This window comes from Stegostoma tigrinum, chromosome 4 (genome assembly GCF_030684315.1).
Source record: "Stegostoma tigrinum isolate sSteTig4 chromosome 4, sSteTig4.hap1, whole genome shotgun sequence".
In the NCBI taxonomy this organism is placed as follows: domain Eukaryota; kingdom Metazoa; phylum Chordata; class Chondrichthyes; order Orectolobiformes; family Stegostomatidae; genus Stegostoma; species Stegostoma tigrinum.
In genome coordinates, this window is record NC_081357.1 from 20,518,786 (window position 1) to 20,544,069 (window position 25,284).

Consider the following 25,284-nt stretch of genomic DNA (forward strand, 5'->3'; position numbering starts at 1 on the left):
TACTGCCGCTATTGCATTCCACACGCCCACCACTCTCTGTGAAAAGAACATACCTCTGATATCTCCCCGAAACCTTCCTCCAGTCACCTTAAAATTATGTTCCCTCGAAATAGTTATTTCCGCCCTGGGAAAAAGTCTCTGACTATCCATTCTATCTCTGCCTCTCATTATCTTGTACACCTCTATCAAGTCACCTCTCATCCTCCTCCGCCCCAATGAAAAAAGCCCTAACTGCCTCAACCTTTCCTCATAAGACCTGCCCTCCAGTCCAGGCGGCATCCTGGTCAATCTCCTCTGCACCCTCTCTAAAGCTTCAACATCCATCCTATAATGAGATGACCAGAACTGAACACAATATTCCAGGGATAATGGGAACTGCAGATGCTGGAGAATCCGAGATAACAAAGTGTAGAGCTGGATGAACACAGCAGGCCAAGCAGCATCTTAGGAGCACAAAAGCTGACATTTCGGGCCTAGACCCTTCTTCAGAAATGGGGGAGAGGGAGAAGGTTCTGAAATAAATAGGGAGAGAGGGAGAGGCGGATCGAAAATGGATAGAGGAGAAGATAGGTGCAGAGGAGACAGACAAGTTAAAGAGGCGGGGATGGAGCCAGTAGGGTGAGTGTCGTGCAGAGGGGATAGGTCAGTCCAGGGAGGATGGACAGGTCAAGGGGGCAGGATTAGGTTAGTGGAAAGGAAATGGGGGTGCGGCTTGAGGTAGGAGAAGGGGATAGGTGAGAGGAAGAGCAGGTTAGGGAGGCAGGGATGAGCTAGGCTGGTTTTGGGATGCAGTGGCGGGGAGGGGAGATTTTGAAGCTTGTGAATTACTTATTGATACCATTGGGCTGCAAGCGGAATATGAGTTGCTGTTCCTGCAACCTTCGGGTGGCATCGTTGTGGCACTGCAGGAGGCCCATGATGGACATGTCGAGGAATGGGAGGGGGAGTTGAAATGGTTTGCGACTGGGAGGTGCAGTTGTTTGTTGCGAACCGAGCATAGGTGTTCTGCACACCGGTCCCCAAGCCTCCATAAAGTTAGGTCACATAGGATTCGGGGTGAGTTGCCAACTGGATATATAATTGGTTTAACAGCAGGACACAGAGTAATGATGGAAGGTTGTTTCTCGTACTGGAGATCTGTGACCAGCAGTGTTCCATAGGGATGGGTTCTGGGTCCTCTTTTGTTTGTCATTTATGTATATATGATGTGGATGGGAATGAAAAAGAAATGGTTAGTAAGTTTGAGGATGACACCAAAATTGGTGGCATTGTAGACAGTGAAGAAGGTTTTCTAAGATTACAAAGGAATCTTGATGAAATGGGTCACTGGGCTGAAAAATGGCAGATGTAGTTCAATCTGGATAAATGCAAGGTATTGCACTTGGGTATAACAAACAAAGATAGAACTTCTGCAAATCACGGTAGGGCCCTGGCTAGTGTTGTCGAACAGAGAGACCTGGGGTGCAGGTGCATAATTCTTTAAGGTTCCCATTACATACTGACAGGGTGGTTAAAAAGGCATTTGGCACATTTGCTTTTATTGCTCAGTCCTTTGAGTTTGCACGTTGTGTTGAGGTTGTACAGGACATTGGTGAGGCCTCTTCTGGAATACTGTGTCCAGTTCTGGTTGCCCAATTATAGGAAGGATATTAATCAAGCTGGAGAGGGTTCAGAAGAGATTTACCAGGATGTTGCAGGGTACAGAAGGTTTAAATTATAAAGAATGGGTGGATAGGCCAGGACAATATTCACTGGAGCATAAGAGGTTGTGAGGTGACTTGATAGAAGTTTATAAAATAATGAGAGTTAAAGATAGAGTTGATGGTAGTTGTCATTTCCCTAAGTTGGGGAATTTCAAGACTAGGGGGGGCACATTTTTACGTTGAGAGGAGAGTAATTTAAAAAAGACATAGGTACATCTTTTACATGGAGGGCGATTTGCATATGCAATGAACTTCCTGAGGAAGTGGTGGATGTGGGTACGATTACACCATTTAAAAGACATTTGGATGGATACATGAATAGGAAATATTTGGAGGGATAAGGGCAGTTGGGACTGGATTAGTTTGGGATTATGTTTGACATGGACTGGGTGGACTGAAGGATCTGTTTCTGTAGTGTATGACACTGACTCTATGTAAGGGCTAGTATATAACTATAGATGAAGCATTGGCTAACTAATAGAGCACAGTTTTAGGATGAGGGACATTTTCAGGATAGTAACCTGTAACAAGTAGAATAAGACCGGGATCAGTGCTGGGGCTACAGTTTTTTACAGCATGCATTAATGCCCAGCTTGATGGAAATGAATTTACTACATCCACGTTTGCAAAAATAGTTGGGAAGGTGAATGGTGAGGATGACACAAAGTGTCTGCAGAGGGATTTAAGCAAGTTAAGTGCGTGTGCAAAAGCTCGTTAGAATGTAAGGTGAGATTGTGCATTTTGACAGGGATCAAGGACCTAAATATTACTTAGAAGGAGAAAGGCTGCAGAAAGCTATACCTCAGAAGGGTTTGGGCCCCTTGTCCATGAATTACTAAAAAGCTAGGAGGTAAGTTCAGCAGGCAAAAGACAAGAAAAAGGAATGTTGGCCTTTATTTCAAAAGGACAGGGGTATAAAAACAGGGAAGTTTTACTAAAGCTATACAAAGCAACTGTACACAGTATTTCAGCTGTTTAGCTTTGGCCCCCTTATCTAAGGAAAGCTATACTGGCATTGGAGGCATCCCAGTGACCGTTCACTAGTCTGATCCAGGAATGAGAGTCAGGGGGAGCTCTCTAATGAGTAGGTTGGGCTTGTCCTCATTGGAGTTTAGAAGAATGAGTGATGACCATTTTGGAATTGAACGGGAGTAGAATAGTTTGGTGATTATTTTTGACTGACACAGATGTGATGGGCCAAAGGGCCTTTTTCCATGTTATAGATATCGATAACTGTCTGAAGTGAACGTATAGGATTGTTAGGGGGCTTGACAGGATGGGTACAGAGAGGTTGTTACCTTATGTCTAGAGTCTTGGACCAGTGGGTATGATCTCAGAGTAAGGTGATGCCAAGTTAGGTAAGAGATGAGGAGGAAGTTCTTCCATCAGAGGATACTGAATCTGTGGAATGTTATATTGAAAAGAACAATAGAGGCTAGGTCATTAAATATATTCAAGACTGATATTGAGAGACTTTTAGCCAGCGAGCTAATTGAGGCTATTGGGAAAAGGCAGGGAAATGGAGTTGAGCATTATCAACTCTGCCACAATCTGACTGAATGGTGGCGCAGATTTGAAGGGCCTAATGGCCTACTTCTACTCCAATGTCTTATGGCCTTAAGAAGCTGTGCAACAAAGCATTTGCTGCACGAGCTGATGTATTTGCGTTTCTACAGGATGGGAATTATCTCCTGAAATTTAGATTCAGTCCCCTTCTGAAGGGTCACTTCCTCACTGACTTGTTTGCATTGTACTTGAAGTGCATTGGAGACAAAGATGTGAAGTGAACTTGTTTCATAAGTCACGCATGAATTAGGGTCTGCCCAACACAGCAATTTTGGAAGCACTGAGTTTTAAAAAAAGGAAATAGATTGGCATTTGCACTCAGTTACAGGTACGTAAGTGACAGATCACGTGCACACACCCCGTAATTGCTGGTAAGGATGATTTAGATTAGATTCCCTACAGTGTGGGAATAGGCTCTTCGGCCCAACAAGTCCACACTGCCCCTTGGAGCATCCCACCCAGACCCATCCCCCTATAACCCACACACCCCTGAACACTACGGGCAATTTAACATGGCCGATCCACCGAGCCTGCACATCTTTGGACTGTGGGAGGAAACTAGAGCACTTAGAGCAAACCCACAGAGACACGGGTAGAATGTGCAAACTCCACGCAGACAGTTACCCGAGGCTGGAATCGAACCTGTGTCCCTGGTGCTGTGAGGCTGCCATGCTAACCACTGAGCTGTCCCTAACTCTTGTAAATTCCTTCACTTTCAAGTCAGGATAGTTTTATAAACAGAAAGGACTAGAGATGAAATTGCTGGAAAGGCTCAGCAGGCCTGGCAGTATCTGTGCAGAGAAATCAAATTTAATGTTTCAGGTTCAGTGACCCTTTCTCAGAATCTGAGGCATTTTGGATCTCTGTCAACTGGTTCACACTCTTTCAGAAGTCTCATTGCCCATATGGGAGGCATTTCTTGTATTAGTAAATCAGGATGTATGCAATAGGATCAGCAGTTTATGATTAAAGCCTCTGGAATCCGATATTCTGAGGAAGAATCGCTGGACCTGAAACATTAACTCTGATTTTTCTCCACAGAGGCCACCAGGCCTGCTGAGCCTTTCCAGCAATTTCTGTTTTTTATCCTATTTCCGGCATCTGCTGCTCTTTTGGTTTTTAAAGACTGGAGATGTTCAGCCGACTATTCGGCATCTGGAGAGAGAGAGGAACGGCTGGTCACGATGGTTCTGGTGTCTTCCTGTGAATGAAGACAGTCTGAGATTCAGTACCCAATCTGCTTTGAGTGAGCTAACCTGGCCTGGGATGGTAGTTCAGGCACTAGAATTAGTGGCCTCAGTTTTGGAAAGTGAAGACCATCCAGTCTATCTTAATGACCGTTCAGTGATCCTGGTCTACAAATCAGGCTCAAAAACAGACTCAAGCTTAGATCCACAGTTGTCAGCAATTGCTATGAAAGTTTTTACATGAATGATTGAAATTTCACAGATGACAGAAAAATATATCCATGAACACTTTTAGAGAGAACATGAGGGAAGAAAACAAATTGAAATAAATATGGTTCACTAATCTCCATTAGGGAGGGAAGTCTGCCATCCTTACCTGGTCTGGCCTCCAAGTGACCCCAGAACTTCAGTAATGTAGTTAACTCTTAATGCCCTCTCAAATTGCCTAGAAAGCCACTCAGTTTAAGGGCTTTTATGGACGACTAACAATAGCTTGCTTTGCCAGTGCCACTTAAATCATGTGAGAGAATAAAAACAGAAAAACTAATATGCACAGGCTGCATGCAATGTGGGATTTTCATGAGGACTCATTATGTTTTAAATACTATGTAACATCAGCTGTATTTAGCAACCTGAACAGCTGAGCCACAGAGCACAAAAAAGGTTCCAGGCTCAATTACCACTCAGGTTAGCTGATGCCAGGTAGAACAATGAGAGGGGCGCAGCAATTAAATTTAAGTTGGGAGAAGGAAAATGCATCTGAGGTTTTCACAGTGGTTGCAATTCAAGAACTCTAATTATAATTGCATTCTTTTTAGAATAATATTTTGAGGGCCTTCTGTCCTCAGTTAAGGAACGTCAGTCCTGTTTGAAATGAATACTATTCAACTTTTTTGTTGCCAGAATTAGCTTTGAGCATTACTAGGTCAAGTACTGTTTACCACAGGTGCAGTAGATATGGTACACAATGTACCTTAACCTCAACCTGAAAAAGACCATTCATGAAGCATTTTAGCTATTTATAGGTTTTCCTACACAAATATGATAAACACCCTCTCTATCTCACTCTTTCTTTCTTTCTCTCTCTCTCTCTCTCTCTCTCTCTCTCTAACAAAGGAGACATTTATGATATCAGCCAATCAGGATGTTTGCTGAAGGAGCAGCTGTTGATGATTTATTAAAGTCCCTTGAATCTACTGGGTTGTTCAGTGTGACCATGGCTGATCTTCTGTCTCAGTCACATTTTACTTTGTCTTCCCATATCCCTCGATTCTCCGAGAGACGAAACTACCTCGGCCATAAACCTCATGGAGCACCTAAAGCATACTGAGTAAATAATTCCATAGGACCCACAGCCCTCGGAAAAAGAAGTCTCTCCCTATCACACTTTTAGGTTGAAACCCTGGCTCCTGAGCTGAAAGAACATCTACTGCTCTATCCAGCATCCTTCTCGGGTTTTAACACTTTTTATTTATAGACTTCCTTGAGCAATTCAGAACTACTGTAAAATGCTACTTTTGTTCATTCATAGACTGCGGGTGTCGCTGTCTAAGCCAACATTTATTGTCCTTCCTTGGTTGCTCTTGAGAAAGTGGTTGAGCTGGCTTCTTGAACTATTGCAGTCCATAGGTAAACCCACAATGCCTAAGGGGGTTAGTTTCAGGATTTTAACTCAGCAACAGTGAAAGAACGGCGATATACTTCCAAGTCAGGATAGTGAGTGGCTTCGAGGGGCACTTGCAGGTTGTGGTGTTCCCAAGAATTAGGCCCAGCTCCCTCCAGATGCTGCCTGGCCTCCTGAGTTCTTCCAGCCTCCTGTTTGTCTACCTTGGATTCCACCATCTGCAGTTTTTTGCCTCTATCCGCTGCCCTTGTCCTTGTAGATGGACAGGGTCATAGGTTTGAAAGGTGCTGTCCTAGGATCTTTGGGGAATTTCTGCAGTACGTCTTGTAGATAGTACGCACTGCTGTTACTGACCATGTGAATGTTTGTAGAAATGGTGTCAAGCTTTTTGTGTGTTATTGGAGCTGCACTCATTCAGGCAATGGGGAGTATTCTGTCACACTCCTGACTTGACTCTTGTAGATGGTGGACAGGCTTTGGGGAGTCGGAATTCCTCACCACTGACCTGCTTTTGTAGCCCCTACAATTATATGCCTATTACAGTTCATTTTCTGGTTGTTGGTGACCCCCAAGATATTGATACTGGAACATTACAACGATTGTATTGCAGTTAACTGTCAAGAGGCGATGGCTAGGTTCTCTCTGTTTGGAGATGGTCATTATCTGGCAGCACAGTGACACACTGATTAGCACTACTGCATCACTGCACCCGGGACTCGTGTTCGATCCCACCCTTGGGTGACTGTCTGTGTGGAGTTTGCACGTTCTCCCCGTGTCTGCATGGGTTTCTGCTGGGTGCTCCAGTTTCCCCCCACAGTCCAAAGATGCACAAGTTAGATGGATTGGCCAAGCTAAATTGCCCATAGTGTTCAGGGATGTGTAGGCTAGGTGTGTTAGCCATGGGAAATGAGTAAAGGGTTGGGTCTTGGCAGAAAACTCTTTGGAGGGTTAGTGTGGACACATTAGGTTGAGGTCTGTAGGGATTTTTTGGCACTTGTGTGGTACCGATATTACTTTACATTTGTCAGCACAAGTCCTTGCACAAGATATTGCCCAGGTCTTGCTGCACTTCGTCAAGAATTGCTTCAGTGTCTGAGGAGTCGCAAATGGATTTGAACATTGTGTAACCATAGTTGAACATCTCCATTTCTGACGCTATAATGGAAGGAACATCATTGGTGACATAGCTGATAAAGGCTGGACCTAAGACACTAACTCGAGGAATTCTTGCAGAGATGTCCTGGAGCCAAGATGTCAGACCTTCACGACCCACAACCATCGTCCTGTGTGCCATTTATGACTATAAACGGTGGAGACTTTTCCCCCAATTCCCATTGACTCCAATTTTGCTAGGGATCTCTGACGTCACTGTCGGCCTCAATACCAAAAGCATCACCCCTCACACCATCTCTGGAATTCAGCTCTTCAGTCCATTCTTGAACCAAGGCTGTAATGAGGTCAAGAGCAGAGTAGCCCTGCCGGAACCCAAACTGGGTGTCACTGAGCAGGTTGTTTCTGAACAGGTGCTGCATGATAGCACTGTTTACAACACCTTTCATCACTTTACTGAAGATCAAGAGGAGACTGATGGGGCAGTAATTGGCCACGTGGAATTTTTCCTGCTTCTTACATACAGACATACCTGGATAATTGTACACGTGTCAGCTAGATGCCAATGTTGTACCTGTACAAATTCTGGAGCATGAGTCTTCAGTACTACTGCCAATTGTTGTCAAGGTCTGCATCCTTTGCAGTATCCGGTGTCGCCAACCGTTTCTCTATCACGTGGAGTGAATCGAATTGGCTGAAGACTGGTATCTGTAACGCTGGGGACCACTGGAAGAGGCCAGACTGAATTGTTCATTTTCTACTCCTCGCCAAAGATTGCTGTGAATGCTTCAGCCTTACCGTTTGCACTGTTGTGCTGGGCTCTTCCCTCATTGAGGATGGAGATATTTGTGGAGCCCCCTCTGCCTCCAGTGAGTTGTTATCCACCAGCATGCACAAGTGGATGTGGCAGGAATGCAGAGCTTAGATCTGATCCGTTGCTTGTTGGGATCACTCAGCTGTGTCTATCACTTGCTGCTTATCCTGTGTGGCGGGCAAATAATCCGGTTTTGTAATTTCACCAGGGTGATACCTCATTTTTAGTGGTGCTCCTGTCATGCCTTCCTGCGATTTCCATTGAACCAAGACTAATCCCCCAGCTTGATGGTAATGATTGAGTGGTGGATATGCCAGGCCATGAGGTTACAGGCTGTGCTGGGGTATAATTCTGCTGCTGTTGATGGCCCACAGTGCCTATTGCATGGCTGGTCTGGTGTTGCTGGATCTGTTTGAAGTCTTTCCTAATGAGCACCGTGATAGTGCCACACAACACAGTGGAAGGTATTCTCAATGTGAAGGCAGAACTTTGTTTCCACAAGGACTGTGTGGTGGTCATTCTTACCGATATTGTCATGGACAGATACATCTGCAGCTGGCAGATTGGTGAGAATGAGGCCAGGTTTGTATTTCCCTCTCGTTGGTCTCTTCACTACCTGCGCAGACCCAAACTAGCAACTATATGCAATCGGACTCACCCGGCTTGATCAGTAGCGCTGCTGCCAAGCCAGTTGGAATGTCAACATTGAAGTCCTGTGCTGTAGAGAGAAGAATTCCTACAGTGTTTACAGGATGGTTTTCTTGACCAATATATGGAGGTACCAATGAGAGAGCAGGCCATTTTAGACTGGGCGTTGTGGAATAAAAGGGGAATCATTGCCAATTTAGCTGTGCGAGACTCCTTGGGGAAGAGCAACCATAATGTGATAAAATGTTTTTGTTCAGATGGAGAATAAGGCTGTTGATTTGGAGACTAGGATGCTGAACCTTAATAAAGGAAACTGTGAGGATATGAGGGGTGACCTTGATAGATTGGGGAGAGTTACTTAAAGGGATGATAGTAGATAGGCAATGGCAAACATTCAAGGAATGCATGGGGGAACTGCAACAGCTGTTTATTCCTGTCTGTCACAAAAGCAAAATGGGTAAGAGAGCCAATCCACGGGTTACAAAGGAAATTATGGATCGTATCTGATCCAAGGAAGAAGCACGTAGATTGGCCAAGAAAAATAATGTGTCTGAGGATTGGGAGCAGTTTAGAATTCAGCAAAAAAGGACCAAGGGATTGATTAAAAAGGGAAGGAGATAATACAGTGTGAAAGTAAGCTGGCAGGGAACATAAAGATCGACACTAAGAGTTTTTATAAGTACATGATGAGAACGAGATTGGTAAAGACAAATGTAGGTTCCCTACAGACAGAAACGGGGGAATATACGATAGGGGACAAAGAAATGGCTGAGGAACTGAATACATACTTTGGTTCTTTCTTCACAAAAGAGGACATAAATCAGATTCCAGAATTGTTGGAGAATGCAAGTGAGAGGGAAGAACTGAGGGAGATCAATATTAGTAGAGAAATGGTGCTGGGAAAGTTGCTGACATTGAAAGCTGATAAATCCCCAGGGCCTGATAATCTGCATCCCAGACTACTTAAGGAAGTGTTTCTAGAAATAGTGGATTCATTGGTCATCTTCCAGGATTCTCTAGACTCTGGAACAGTCCCTACAGTTCGGAGGGTGGCTAATCTCACTTTGGTGTTCAAAAGGGAGGTAGTGAGAAAACAGGGAATTATAGATCAGTAAGCCTAGCGTTGGTAGTGGGGAAAATTCTCAAATCCGTTGTCAAGGATTTTTTAGCAGAGCATTTAGAAAGTAGTGGCAGGAACAGACAGAGTCAGCACGGATTTATGAAGGGGAAATTATGCTTGACAAATCTGTTGAAACTCTGTGAAGCTATAACTAGTAGACTTGACAAGGGGGGGCCAGTCAAAGTGGTATATTTGAACTTTCAGAAAGCTTTTGACAAAAGTCCCACAAGAGATTAATGTGCAAAACTAAAGCACATAGGATTGAGCAAGTGTATTGGGATGGATAGGAAACTGGTTGGCAGAGAGCCAGCAAAGAGTAGGAATTAATGAGTCCTTTTCAAATTGGCAGTGTGATGCCACAGGGATCTGTGGTGGAATCCCAGCTATTCACAATATACATTAATGGATGAAGGAACAAAATGTAACAAGTCCAAGTTTGCAGGTGATAACAGGTTGGGTGGGAGGGTGAACTGTAACAAGGATGCAGAGATCCTTCAGCATGATCTTGACAGGTCGGGTGAGTGAGCAAGTCAATGGTAGATACAGTATAATTTGGAAAATGTGAGATTATTCACTTCAGAAGCAAAAACAAGAAGGCAGATTACTACCTGAAAGGCTGTAAACTGGGAGAGGGGAATGTGCAGCGGGCCCTGGGCATCGTCGTATACCAGTCACTGAAGGTAAGCATGTAGGTACAGCGGGCAATAAAGAAGGCAAATGGTATGTTGGTCTTCATTGCGAGAGGTTTTGAGTACAGGAGCAGGAAGGTGTTGTTGCAGTTATACAGGGCCTTGAAGAGACCACACCTAGAATATTGTGTGCGGTTTTAGTCTCCTTTTCTGAGGAAGGATGCTCTTGCTCTTGAACGAGTGCAGCGAAGGTTTACCAGGCTGATTCCGGGGATGGCGGGTCTGACATATGAAGAGAGATTGACTATGTTTCTGTGTTGCCACCCTCAGTGATTTCTTAGGCCAGTGTTCAATATCAGCCAAGAGAGGACGGTGCATTGTAACCAACAGGAGGCTTCCTTGCCTATGTTTGTTGTGATGCCATGAGACTTCATGGGGTCCAGAGTCAATGTTGAGGACTCCCAGGGCAACTGCCTCCTGACTATATACCACTGTACCGCCCCCTCTGCTGGGTCTGTCCTGCCATTAGGACAGGACATATCCTCGAATGGTAATTGTGTTTTCTGTGTGTAAGGTGCAAATCTATGAGTATGACTATGTCAGGCTGTTGCTTGACTAGTCTCTGAGACAGCTGTCTCAATTTTGGTACTATATTGACCCTACATTTTAAGGAGAACTTTGCAGGGTTGACAGGACTGTGTTGTTTTCAGTGCCTTTGTCAATGTCAGGCGATCCGTCCGGTTTCATTCCTTTCATGAGACTTTTCAGCAGTTGGTACAATGGAGTACTAGGCCATTGGAGAGGGCAGTTCAGAGTGAACCACTTGGCTGTTGCTCTGGAGTGACATGTAGTTCAGGGAAGAATGACAATTTCCCTTCTGTCAAAAAAGACATTCGTGAACCAAGTGGGTTTTTACCTCAGATAACAGTGTGCAGCTGGAGGAACACAGCATGCCAGGCAGTGTTAGAGGAACAGGAAAGCTGACATTTCAGGTGGAGACCCATTTTTACCTCAGGTCTGTGGAAGGGTCACCAGACCCAAAATTTAAACTCTGATTTCTCTCCACAGTTGCTGCCAGACCTGCTAAGCTTTTCGAGCAACGTCTGTTTTTGTTTCAGGTTTTTGCAACAATTGATAATGGTTTCACGGTCAACATTAGGCTTGAATTCCAGATTTTTCTTAATTTCAAACTCTGTTGTCTGTTTGAATCTGGGACCCCACAACATTTCCTGGTGACTGCACTACTTATCCAGCGACAATAGCATGCCCTGGGATTAGCTATGTCTCTGTATAACGAGTAAAATAACTTCTGTTCAAAGAGATCAACCATTCTTCCTCAGTTTTTCCAAGTTGTGGTTGGAGGCACCAGTGTTCTTTTGCAATGAAAATTGCAGTGTAAGAGCCTCACATTTTTGTGCCCAAGTGAAAGGTATTTGCTTAGTCGTTGCCCCAGTTTTTGCTGAGAAAGATACTGGGGAGGAAGTGTATTCTCAAGTGGCTGATATCATGACGAACAGAAGTGACTTTTGAAGCACATTTGTTAAGCCAAGAGCAGGCAATGTGCCAGAACCTGACTGAATGCATCCTCAAATTCTGAATGATGAAGAGTGGGAATTGCAAAGGCCCTGGAAGTTAATATTTTATAAGTCCTTTAATTATTTGCTGGAGAACTGGAGAGTGGCCAACGCAGTGTTCATTCTTCAAAAGAACTACTTTGGATAAGTACAGCCCCGATACTTCACATCTGTGGTTGGGAACATTTTAAAGTCTTTAAGGCTGAGATTGCCATGATCGTTGAGATGAGAAAATAGTTAGAATTAGCACCCCCCCCACCAAACTTTCAGAAGGATTGAAATGATTGTGCTTGGCAAGCCGCATAGAATTTTTTGAGGAAGTAAGACAGCTGGAGGATGGGGAAGATGCATTACATGTCAAGTACATAACTAAGTTTCATGTATCTCTGGAGCAAGGTCACAGAAATGATATCTAAAAGAGTTGAAAACTCAAGATACCAGTCTTCACTTGCAATTGCTTGAAGGAAAGTAATCATGCACAGGAGTTACATTTTCATGCAACAGATGCCATTCTTGACTGTGGGAGCTATTGTTTGTTACTAAACTGAAATTCTAAGACAGTGGTGTCAAATGCAGAATGATTGTTCAGAATACCATTTGACATGTCCTTCATCGAGCAGTTGTATTGATGGCAAGATGTTGGTATCATTTCTGATTAAACTGGTTGAGCTTCTGCTGGTTGGAGCTGGTTGCGAAGCCCATCTTCATTCTACTGTGTGCATCCGTAGCTATATGCTGAAAACCAGCACACAAAGGAAAGATGTTCCCACATTGAGCAACTTGAGTATTACACACTTGCTTTGAAAAGGGCCAAGAGGTGTAGAATGAAGGAAGCGATCAACCAAGCTGCAACAACCATCTCTGCATCTTCCCGTACTCTGTGCAATCTGACATTGTCAGATTAGTGAGATGGTGACGGAAGACATAAATCCAAACACAACTTTGGTCGGATCTTACGGAGAGGAAGGCAAGCCAGAAAACCTCCACATTGTCTCTTTTCAAGAAGGCCCTTCGAGTGTATTTGCATAGAGAGCATGTTCATTGAAAGGCAGTTTAATTTACGAGAATTAAATGCCCCTTCCCAATTAAGATCTCAGCTAGCGTGCGATACGTGCCTTCAGATTCACAACTGCATTTAAGAGGCATGCAGCGAGGAAAATACTATACCTGTCGAACATGATCTATGACATGCCATGATGACCACAGTTCAATAAACTGAGCAAAGGTAGAAGCCTGTCAGACCAAGGTGCAAAGTCTGTCTGGCCAGGGGTGCAGGTCCACCTGGGGAGGTGGGGAAGAGTAGAGGAGCCAGAATGTTAAACTGCAGGAACCCAAGTGATGCTCTAAGCTTGCAGGGAATGAATGTCGGCCTAGTTGGCCATCAAGTGTGGTGCCACGGTCTTCAGTCCCCTGGGGTAATGCTAGGGTCATCGACCTCCTGCTCCTGATTTGCCACTCTCCTCAAGTATGCATAGAGACTGCACTGAGAACTGTGTAATCGTGTGAGAATAGCTGGCCTGTCCCTAAGCACCACCAACTGCAAGCTGCATAAAGGAAAGATCTTCAAGAAATGCTGTCAGACCCAAGGATCTTCATTTTACTCGCATTCTTCCCGGAGCCATTCACTTTCTCAGACCAAATGAAGGCTGAAAGTTTCTCTGATGCTTCAGCTGCCAATGCAGTAGCTATTAGAAATCCCTCCCTGAACCTCTGTCCTCCTTGAACTCTCTCCTTTTCTTTAAGACCCCTGAAACCTATGTCTCTGACCAAACCTTTAGTGTGATTGCCCTACATCTACATATTTGACTCTGATGTTATTTGATTATATGCCTGTGAAGTGTCTTGCCTGCTTTATTATGTTAAAAGTGTGACCCGAGTACAAGTTGGTTATTGTTGCGGGGAGGAAGAAATGGAATATCATTGAAAACTGCCATTCAGGTACTTCACTAAAAGATTCATATCTTTGATTTTGTTTTAGGCTTCTCAATGGTGTGAGGAAATGACAGTAAACCTTATGGCACCAAGCCTCCTTCCTGAATTGCACTTACTAAAAGAGGTAGAGTATTTGGAAGTAAAGATTAAACCTAACAGCTTGCCAGTTTGAAACCTAAAGTAATATAGTTTGCAGCATTTCAACCTGTTCCTGCACTTGTGGTAACTGTCATTGTGAATTAAACATACAATTGATGTGTACAGCTAACAATAATACTGGCAAATTAGTCTTTCTGCATTCATTTCCCAAATACATTGGTTTGTCTTTCAACATGGTAAATTAGATATTTTTAAAAAACGTTTTGAGCTTCATTATCTAGCAGACTGTATTGTGCTACAATTTTGATGATGGCGACAGCAAAACTAGAGACAAACTAACATAGTTCACATATTCCTTTTGTTATAAGATGCATCTTATTGGTAAAACAGACTTTATGATTTAATTCTACTCACGGCAGATTGTTTGGTTGCCTTTTGTTGAGTAATTCATTCCACATGTTGCTAGTTTGGAAATTTCCCAAATGGCATAATATCAAATCATAATCCAATTATTAAATAACTATGCTAAGTTCTGACAGACAAACAACCTCACTAAGGTACAATACAGATTACAGCTTTTTCATTCTTTCCAGATCAAAATAAAAGGTCCTAAGTATTGGGAGATAATGATGGATCTCTCTAAAGGACTCACAAGTTTGCAGTGAGTATCTTTGTAAAACAATTCCGTTGTCCATTTGTTGAATGCAGCTATACATGAATACTGTTGCCAGGTAATTTATTATCATCCACTTCTTATGGTCTCTTCCTTTCAGATCAATTCTGTCCAAAGATGGCTTTCTTTATGTCAAGCTCCGAGCAGGACATCTCTCTTACACTGAAGATCCCAAAGGATTTCGCAGTCTTTTAGCTCAGACATTCACTCACAGAAATCCAGAGTTCCTTTCTATCAAGGTAGAACCTAAAAAGACTGCTCCCTTCTGACCCATTGATTTTAAGAAATAGCTTGTATCTTTGCTGAAGACAAAAATGGGCAGTGGTTCATTTGTTTTCTGATTCCATTGTATGAGTTAAACTTTAAAACCTCACTGCTTTTCTTGCAGCCTGAAGCTGTTTCAGCTTTTACTTCTGACCCAGCTTTGCTGTCGTTTGCAGAGTACTTCTGCAAACAGACTAAGAAAGAAGGGGTAAGTGTTTCTTTTCGCATTAGTAATAGCTTATATAATCATATTTCTTGTACATAAGCTTCTTCCTCATCGGTTATGTAATCCTATAACTGTTATGAAGTCTACCCATTTTTTTTGCTCCCAACTCTTATTTCCTACCATTGTGTAGAGTGTTTGCCTTTAAGCTATAATCAGCAAAATACTTAGCTGTTGCACTTCATTGTGATGCGGCTCAGTATGTGTTTAGCCAATTCAGCCAAAGTCTGTTTGGTAGTTAGTGTTGGGAATAGTCAGTTATTTGTCTGAAGTTGCCTTGTTCAAGAATATAGTCGATTGCAAATGCAAAAAAAAATCACTGGCATGAGAGTGATCATGAGTGAATTGGACCTGAAACACTCAATCATTTACTGAACAACTTGACGGGATTATGGTAAGTTTAAAAAAAAGTATACAGTTAATGAGAGGACCCTGAACAGCATTGATGTATAAAAGGATCTTAAAATTCAAGTCCATAGCTCCCTGAAAGTGTCCATTGCAAGTAGATAGGGTGGTGAAGAAGTCAAATGGTATGCTTGCCTTTAATTGTCAGGGAACTGCATACAAAAGTCAGGATGCCATGCTGCAGCTGTAAAAGACTTTGGTTAGGCCGCACTTAGAGTACTGCATTCATTTCTGGTCACCGCATTACAGGAAGAATATGGAGGCTTTGGAGAGGGTGCAGAAGTGGTTTGTCAGGATGCTGCCTGGATTAGAGCGTATGAACTATAAGGGAAGGTAGAAAAACTCAGGGTAATAAAATGTGAGGCTGGATGAACACAGCAGGCCAAGCAGCATCTCAGGAGCACAAAAGCTGACGTTTCGGGCCTAGACCCTTCATCAGAGAGGGGGATGGGGGGAGGGAACTGGAATAAATAGGGAGAGAGGGGGAGGCGGACCGAAGATGGAGAGTAAAGAAGATAGGTGGAGAGGGTGTAGGTGGGGAGGTAGGGAGGGGATAGGTCAGTCCAGGGAAGACGGACAGGTCAAGGAGGTGGGATGAGGTTAGTAGGTAGCTGGGGGTGCGGCTTGGGGTGGGAGGAAGGGATGGGTGAGAGGAAGAACCGGTTAGGGAGGCAGAGACAGGTTGGACTGGTTTTGGGATGCAGTGGGTGGGGGGGAAGAGCTGGGCTGGTTGTGTGGTGCAGTGGGGGGAGGGGATGAACTGGGCTGGTTTAGGGATGCAGTGGGGGAAGGGGAGATTTTGAAACTGGTGAAGTCCACATTGATACCATATGGCTGCAGGGTTCCCAGGCGGAATATGAGTTGCTGTTCCTGCAACCTTCGGGTGGCATCATTGTGGCAGTGCAGGAGGCCCATGATGGACATGTCATCAAGAGAATGGGAGGGGGAGTGGAAATGGTTTGCGACTGGGAGGTGCAGTTGTTTGTTGCGAACTGAGCGGAGGTGTTCTGCAAAGCGGTCCCCAAGCCTCCGCTTGGTTTCCCCAATGTAGAGGAAGCCGCACCGGGTACAGTGGATGCAGTATACCACATTGGCAGATGTGCAGGTGAACCTCTGCTTAATGTGGAATGTCATCTTGGGGCCTGGTCAAGGGCGTTTCCCCCCACGGTGATTGAGAACGCCCTTGACCGCGTCTCCTGCATTTCCCGCAACACATCCCTCACACCCCGCCCCCGCCACAACCGCCCCAAGAGGATCCCCCTCGTTCTCACACACCACCCTACCAACCTCCGGATACAACGCATTATCCTCCGACACTTCCGCCATTTACAATCCGACCCCACCACCCAAGACATTTTTCCATCCCCTCCCCTGTCTGCTTTCCGGAGAGACCACTCTCTCCGTGACTCCCTTGTTCGCTCCACACTGCCCTCCAACCCCACCACACCCGGCACCTTCCCCTGCAACCGCAGGAAATGCTACACTTGTCCCCACACCTCCTCCCTCACCCCCATCCCAGGCCCCAAGATGACATTCCACATTAAGCAGAGGTTCACCTGCACATCTGCCAATGTGGTATACTGCATCCACTGTACCCGGTGCGGCTTCCTCTACATTGGGGAAACCAAGCGGAGGCTTGGGGACCGCTTTGCAGAACACCTCCGCTCAGTTCGCAACAAACAACTGCACCTCCCAGTCGCAAACCATTTCCACTCCCCCTCCCATTCTCTTGATGACATGTCCATCATGGGCCTCCTGCACTGCCACAATGATGCCACCCGAAGGTTGCAGGAACAGCAACTCATATTCCGCCTGGGAACCCTGCAGCCATATGGTATCAATGTGGACTTCACCAGTTTCAAAATCTCCCCTTCCCCCACTGCATCCCTAAACCAGCCCAGTTCATCCCCTCCCCCCACTGCACCACACAACCAGCCCAGCTCTTCCCCCCCACCCACTGCATCCCAAACCAATCCAACCTGTCTCTGCCTCCCTAACCGGTTCTTCCTCTCACCCATCCCTTCCTCCCACCCCAAGCCGCACCCCCAGCTACCTACTAACCTCATCCCACCTCCTTGACCTGTCCGTCTTCCCTGGACTGACCTATCCCCTCCCTACCTCTCCACCTATCTTCTTTACTCTCCATCTTCGGTCCGCCTCCCCCTCTCTCCCTATTTATTCCAGTTCCCTCCCCCCATCCCCCTCTCTGATGAAGGGTCTAGGCCCGAAACGTCAGCTTTTGTGCTCCTGAGATGCTGCTTGGCCTGCTGTGTTCATCCAGCCTCACATTTTATTATCTTGGAATCTCCAGCATCTGCAGTTCCCATTATCTCTGATAGTAGAAAAACTCAGGTTGGTTTCTCTGGAGTGGCAGAGGCTGAGGGCAATTGATAGAATTGTGTAAAATTGAGATGCATTGACCGGGTTGACAGTCAACATCTTTTTCCCAGAGTTGAAGTGTCTTAAGCTTCGGGACATACATTTAAGGTGAAAGGGGAAAAGCTCAAAGGAGATGAGAGGGGCAAATTTTCTACCACAAAGTGGTAGGAGCGTGGAAGGATATGGACCGAGGACAAGCAGAAGGGATTGGTTTCATTCGGTGTCATGTTTGGCTGTACAGTTCTGTGTTCTATATTTGTAGTCTGGGAAATGAGTTGGAATGATTTTCCAAATCCGCAATTATTTGGTGATGCTTATGCGTCTTACCTGCCATCCTCTGCTTATCCTGGTGTTTAATGTGGCGCAGTTTTCTTTGGCTGCTTCTGAGCGTGTCACTGCAGTACAGTGTTGTTCTCACAGTTGGTTACTCGTATGTCACGTGATTTTCAGGATGGAATCTTGTGTCTCACCTTTGGCAAAAGGGTTAATAAACCGAGTGGTCTCACTCCACCTTCCCACTCCCACCCCAACAGGTGGAATTTAATGCCCAATCTAGGCATCTGACCCTGATATGAACTCTGTTCCGAGGGTGGATCGCTATGCAAGGGGCACAGTGAGCCTTGTGGTTCTCTGGGGTGGCTTCTTGTTCATAGGTAGAGGGTGCCTGATGAAGGGACTTAGCAAGAGGCATTCTGGAGCTCCAAGTGGCCTTCCACCACATCATCTGCATTAAATCTGCTCTGTAACTAGAGTACAGCATAATTCTCACAATCTGTTACTGCAATGCAATATGATTCTGTCAGTCTGTTACTGCAATACAATATGATTCATATTGTCTTACTACAGTACAGTATGATTTTCTTAGCATGGTGTGAGTCTTTGTTACTAGAATGCAGTTTAATTCTCAGTCTGTTGCTGCAATACAGTATGATTCATTCAGCCTGTTACTGGTGTGCAGTATGATTCTCAGCCACTTACTAGAGTACAGTGATTCCCAATCTGATCAGAGCTGATGAAGGATCATAGACCTGATTTTGATTTTTTTCTTTGATGACATGGAGGCATCCCTGCAAGGGCGGCATTTGTTGCCATTCCTAACTGGCTTACTTGGCCATTTCAGAGAGCAATTAAGAGTCATTCACATCCCTGTGGGTCTGGTGCTATGTGTAGGCCACAGCAGGTAAAGGCAGTAGATTTCCTTCCCTAAGGGACATTAGTGAACCAGATGGATGTTTACATCAGTTGATGATCATTGTCCTGGTCACCGTTACTGAAATCAGTTTGTAATTTCAGTTTATTAATTGAATTTAAATTCCTCGACCTGCATTAGACTGTGCCCCTGGATTACAAGTCAGATAACATTATTGCTATGCGGACACACTCCCTGCAGGTTAGCTCCATTTTTGTCTCCACAAATTTTGCCTGACTTGCTTGGGTATTTGGAATTTTTCCAGTTTTGATTTTAAGATTGCAGTATCTGAGCAGTACTGGTTTTTGTATTCCTCCGTTGATTCTGTTTTGCCTTAATGTTCACCAGTTTTTGACCCTACCTCCTCCTCCCGAAGGTGTTAACTGCTTGCTGGCATATGATTCCTCAGGCATCCCAGACTCTCCTGGTATGTCCAGGCACTGTTTGCAAGTGCAACTTGATGTAAAGGCATTAAAACTGATTGTTCACAAGAGCCAAGCCCTCTCAGCGCTCAGTGTTCACATGTCAAAACTTACAGATAAGGGAGTGCAGACTGAGGAGAGGTTTTCTCTGACACTGCTTCCTTGTTCTCCGCCCAATGCATGGTGCTGATGCCAACGCACTCCAACTGATCTCAGTTATCTCCACACAGAGGAATGAGTAAAGAAACTGGGACTATCTGACTGGTAGTTCTGCTACTCCCTGAGCTGTACTTACATGAGTCATGGTAATTGTAACTTACAATGGCACAAAGACGCTGTGTAATAGTTGGGTGAGGCAGCGTTAATGAGGTAAAAGTTTCATGTACTTACCAGACTGTAAACCTTTTGCCTCTGCCATTTGATGTTCCCCCACTTCTGTTTTCTGTAGAGGGAAGTGAAAGGCATCATTTGGCTTCGATTTTGCTTCCATTCTCCTTTGAAGTTGGCAATTTTGCTGCCAGAAGCTCTTGAATTCTGTGTAACTTTCTGGAAACTTGGAAGTGAGTATGGACTCAGATTTACCACATTAGAGTGGTGATCCTGTACTCACTGCCTGAGGCCTGAGGCCTGCGGCCAACTCCAACTACTGCCCAGTCACCTTTGTAATGTCACAGATTGAAAAAATGCACAAGTATACTTTTGACATTTAACTTGAGTTTAAACGTCATGTCTTCTTTCTCTAAATGCAGTAGATTTTACTTGTGTTTTAAATTTCTATTAAAATTAACTGAATGACTCAATCTGAATGAATGTCAAAGTGAATTATCTACTTTGCATTATTAATACAAAAATGTAGTTTATTGCTGCTTGTTACAATGTACCTTTTGTCATTGTTCACATAATTTTGTTTTCATGAAGAAAACTATTCTGTCTTCAGAAACAGGACATGCTAGACTTGCTGTCATCCATCCTATATGAATGCGTTACTCAAGAGAAGCCAGAAATGCTCCCTACATATATGGCCATTGATCAGGTAAAATGGGATTTTTATGGTCTCTTTGGATCTGTTTACCGTTTTGTTCCCTTTCTGTTCCAACCACTTCTCCCTTACTTATGCTATATTCACATGAAGAGACCAGCATGAAACCCAGTTCCCAGGTTTCCTGCTGGTTTTACGTGGAACCATCAAGTTAATAGAACTTAAAATTTTTCAACTCTTCACTTTGCACCATTTCTTTCTGTCTGTCCTGTGCTGTCCACATAACTCTTCTACTTGTAACTATTTGTACATTTATTCACTATTTACTGAAACAATCCAATTGCTTCAAACAGTCCTTGCTAGACCATTTCATACTCTGGGTCTTTCCACAATCATTTGATGAGCATCTTAAATTGGTCAGCCCCTTGTCAATGATTAGTATGCAGTAGTTTTTGCTCATTATCCAAATCAAAAATTCTTGGGCTATGTTTGATCAAGTAAAATCAGTCCCAGAATATCAAACCTCTCCTGTTGTTTCTGTGCTGTGTGTTCTCATTATGGTTTAATCTACTTCATATAATGAGATACTCAAACTCTGCACTATTGTGTAGCCAAAGTACTGGCACTCTCCTCTGGGATTTATCCAACTGAAGATTTTACCCTGATCAATTTCTTCCAACCTTTCGGGAACAGGGCCGTCTTGTGCCTTTGTGTCAAGACTCATGCTGTTAAGGAGCACTTGTATGTTGTCAACCAGTGTTGTTATAGGTCTCCGAAAAGGTCTGTTCCATATTGGCGATGACTACTTTGGTAGGATCAGATTCAGATGCATGAGATGTCCATACCAGAGGAGTTGCTAACACACAGTCACCCCCGGCATTGCCCTTTGCAAGTTTATCATTGCCTTTTTAGCACTTGCGCAGACTGCCTTGATGATTGAAAAATCCTACATAGTATTGATCATCTTGTGGCTTATTTGGACTTCCTGGAATTTATGAATATTAGCCAATAGATTGCTGTTTACCCACACCTTTCTGTGATAATCTTTTGAAGTTGTTGTCCCATTCCTTCTGTTTCCTCCACAATGTATTGCCTGCCCTTACATTAAGTTGAACATGTAACCAGTTCCTGCAGGAGAGAACCTCTCCCACTTTTTGGTGCTCAGCTTCTATTGAGTGTTTCCCACAATGTACTGCAACCGTACAACATTTCAGTCATGATTCCAGCGGCTACTTTCCAATGTCTCAGTGCATTGGATCTGCAGAGCAGGCGCTCTGCCATATGTAGCTTTAGAACAGTAGTGATCTAGATTTAATCTGAATGCCACTTATAACTCAAACTCTCCTTTCAGCTAGTGGCCATTGCAGAGATGTCTCTGGAGGTGGCTTTAAGCAGATATTCCTGCAGTCTTTCTGCTGGGACTCCAAAGGCACTCACATAATAAAAGTTAAGAACGGGGCTATCCCAGAGTCTGTCGCACATTTGCAATGGTTTTGTTTGCACCACATGAAACGTACAAATTTTAAAGTGCAGTCCAGATGGAAGAAAATATGTTCAGTCACTAAAATATTTACCAATAAGCTTAACTGCCTTTTCCCAAGTAAATATTTAGAAACATATCTCCAAATAAAATTTAAAAATTTGTATTGCATTGTTATCCAACTCAGAACAAAAAAAACTAAACAGTTTGGTATTGTTTACTTCTCCTGTTTCAGGCTGTGAGAAGGTTAGAACGGAAAGAGATGACTGAAACCTTTGAGCTTTGGCAGATCAAATTAGTACAGCAGTTCTACAACTCTGCCTGTCTCCAGGATAAGTTTAAAAACAGCACCAGCGCACTCCTCATCAACTCCGAGTTTCTTCTGGCCATGAAGAGCATGTTAGACAAAACCCTGGATCAATGGCTACATGGTAAACATTGCTGCATTTTGGTTTTTGCTGTTTGCTTTTTAATAAGCTCTCAACCGTTTGGTTTCGGGGGCACATGATTTTAGAGTTGAACTTCACCTTAAAAAAAAGAAAATGAAAATAGTGACATGGATCTCAGTTTTGAAAGAAAATTGGATAGAAGGGAGGTATTATTGTTGCTGTATAAGAAAGAAATTGATGATGTATTTATGCAGCTGGTACTTGGTTTCATTTGTTCTTCGGTTTTGAGCATTGCTGAGAAAGCCCATAATATAGTGACTGTCCGTAACTGACTTTGAGAGGGTGGTTGTAAGTTTCTTAAACTGCTGAAGCCTGTGAATAATGTGTACACCCATATTGCCCTAAGGGAGGAAGTTCCAGGATATTTTGGCAGTGAAGAAACCGCAATAGAATTGCAAGTCAGATTGATGGGGAGCTTACAGTTGGTGATCCCATGTGTCTACCCATGTGTCTACTGCCCTCGTTCTTTGAGATGATAGATGTGGTATGGAATGTACTGTCAAATTTGTCAAGTGGTTTTGGTGTATCTTGTAGGTGATAGAGGGACACATTCTTACAGACTGCTGTTTGGTTGTTTTAGGATAGCACTGGCCAGGCAGTGAAGTTAATTGCCTCAACTTGATATGGAGCAAGTTGAATGCAGGCGTGCGATAATTGGCCCCAAAAGACTTAGGTTGAGCTGGTAGGATAGGAACCATTTTTTTGATCCTCTTCTTATAGAGTCAGAGATGTACAGTGTGGAGACAGATCCTTTGGTCATACTTGTCCATGCCAGCCAGATTGTCTAAACTGACTAAGTCCTATTTGCCAGCATTTGGCCCATATCCCTCTAAATCCTTCCTATTCAGACACCCATCCAGATGCCTTTTAAATCTTGTAATTTTACCGGCCTCCACCACTTCCTCTAGCAGCTCATTCCATTAACGCGCCACCCTCTGTGAAAAAGTTTGGCCCTTAGGTCCCTTTAAATCGTTCCCCTCTCATCTTAAATCTGTGCCCTCTCATGTTGGACTCACCTACCCTGGAGAAAAGACCTTGGCTATTCACCTGATCCAAGACTGTCATGATTTGATAAACGTCTGTAAGGTCTGCCCTCAGCCTCCAATGCTCCAGGAAAAAATGCCCTCAGCCTATTCACCTCCTCCCGATAACGCAAACCCTCCAACCCTGGCAACATCCTTCTAAATCTTTTCTGGACCCTTTCAAGTTTCACAACATCCTTCCTATAGAATGGAGAGCAGAACTGAGTGCACTTTTCCAAAAGTGGCCTAGCCAGTATCCTGTACAGCTTCAGTATGTCACTCCAGCTTCTACACTCAATGCATTGACCATAAATACAACTGTAGAAAACACCTTCTTTACTGTCCTGTCTACCTGCGAATCTACTTTCAATGAACTACAAACCTGCGCCCCAGGGTCTCTTGGTTCAGCCACACTCCCCAGGACCTTACCATTAAGAGTGTAAGTCCATTTGCTTTAACAAAATGCAATGCCTCACATTTATCTAAATTAAACTCTCTCTGCCACTCCTCGACCCATCAGCCCGTCTGATCAAGGTTCCATTGTCTCTGAGAACTTTATTTGCTGTCCATACGCCATTTTTGGTGTCAACTGCAAACCTCTTAACCATAACTCCTATTATTTACATCCAAATCATTTATATCAATTGCAAAAAGCAGTGGACCCAACACCAATCCTTGCAGCACACTGCTGGTCACAGGCCTCCAATCCAAAAAACAACCCTGCACCATCACTCTCTGTCTCCTACCTTCAAGCCAATTTTATATCCAGACAGCTAGCTCTCCGTGTTCCATGTGATCTAACCTTACTAACCAATGTGCCATGCTGAGCCTTGTCAAACATCTTGCTGCATTCCATATAGACAACATCCACCTCTCTGCCTTCATCGGTCTTCTTGCTCACTTCAAAAAAAAACACTCAATCAAGATAGTGACACATCACACTCAAAGCCATGTTGATCATCCCGAATCAGTCATTACCTTCTCAAAAACATGTCGATCCTGTCCGTCAGTATCCCCTCCAACATCTTACCCACCACTGACAACAGGCTGACTTGTCTAAGTTCCCTGACATTTCCTTGCCACCCTTCTTAAATAATCGCATCATTATTAACCAACCTCCAGAGGTCTGGTACCTTACGTAACTATCAGTTATACAGATATCTCAACAAGGGGCCCAGAAATCACTTCCCACAGAGTTCTCGGGTACACCAGATCAGGTCCTTAGAGATTTAATTGCCTTTGCGTTTTCAGACATCCAGCACCACGTCCTGTATAATATGGACACATGTCAAGTGTCTTTTCCTAATCATTATTCCCAAACTCCTCAGTCAAAGGTCTTATCTCCCAATAGAGAACAAAATCCCTTGATTTAAAAGGTAGTCAACTCAAAACATTAACTTTTTCACTCTTCATAAGCGCTGTCCGACCTGCTGAGTGTTCACAGTGCTTTCAGTTTTCAGCTCAGACTTCCATTTGCCATCCACAGGACTTTGCTTTGACTTTTAAGATGCTTAGTTTTTCTCAACAGATTGCAGTCCAATTAAAAACTGGAGGGTGTCACTTTTCAAAATCCTTTCTCTGCTAAATGTTTCAGCATCGTGGCAAGGGTTGTGCTACAATTTGCAAGGTTGTTCCTGGGCTATGTGCAAATTGAGAAGAATGTTTTAAAAATCACATGCAAGATGTTTGGCTTAACTAGCAGAGGCATTGAGTGTAACAGCAAGAAAATAAAGTTAATGTTTGTAAATCAATTGGTAAGCCCCATTGGAGTGTTGCTTTCAAGTAAAAGCGTA

General features: G+C 43.9%; 1 protein-coding gene across 2 annotated transcripts in view; it reads left to right on the plus strand.

Moving 5' to 3' along the window:
• The window catches only part of anapc1 (anaphase promoting complex subunit 1), a 215,129-nt gene that overhangs the window by 169,807 nt on the left and 20,038 nt on the right, over positions 1 to 25,284 (plus strand). For both annotated transcript variants that reach the window (XM_059645205.1, XM_059645206.1), the window contains exons 41-46: positions 13,954 to 14,031; positions 14,600 to 14,667; positions 14,780 to 14,918; positions 15,068 to 15,151; positions 20,499 to 20,594; positions 22,256 to 22,451. In XM_059645205.1, the coding sequence (XP_059501188.1) occupies positions 13,954 to 14,031; positions 14,600 to 14,667; positions 14,780 to 14,918; positions 15,068 to 15,151; positions 20,499 to 20,594; positions 22,256 to 22,451 (661 nt within the window). The remainder of the gene's footprint in view (positions 1 to 13,953; positions 14,032 to 14,599; positions 14,668 to 14,779; positions 14,919 to 15,067; positions 15,152 to 20,498; positions 20,595 to 22,255; positions 22,452 to 25,284) is intronic.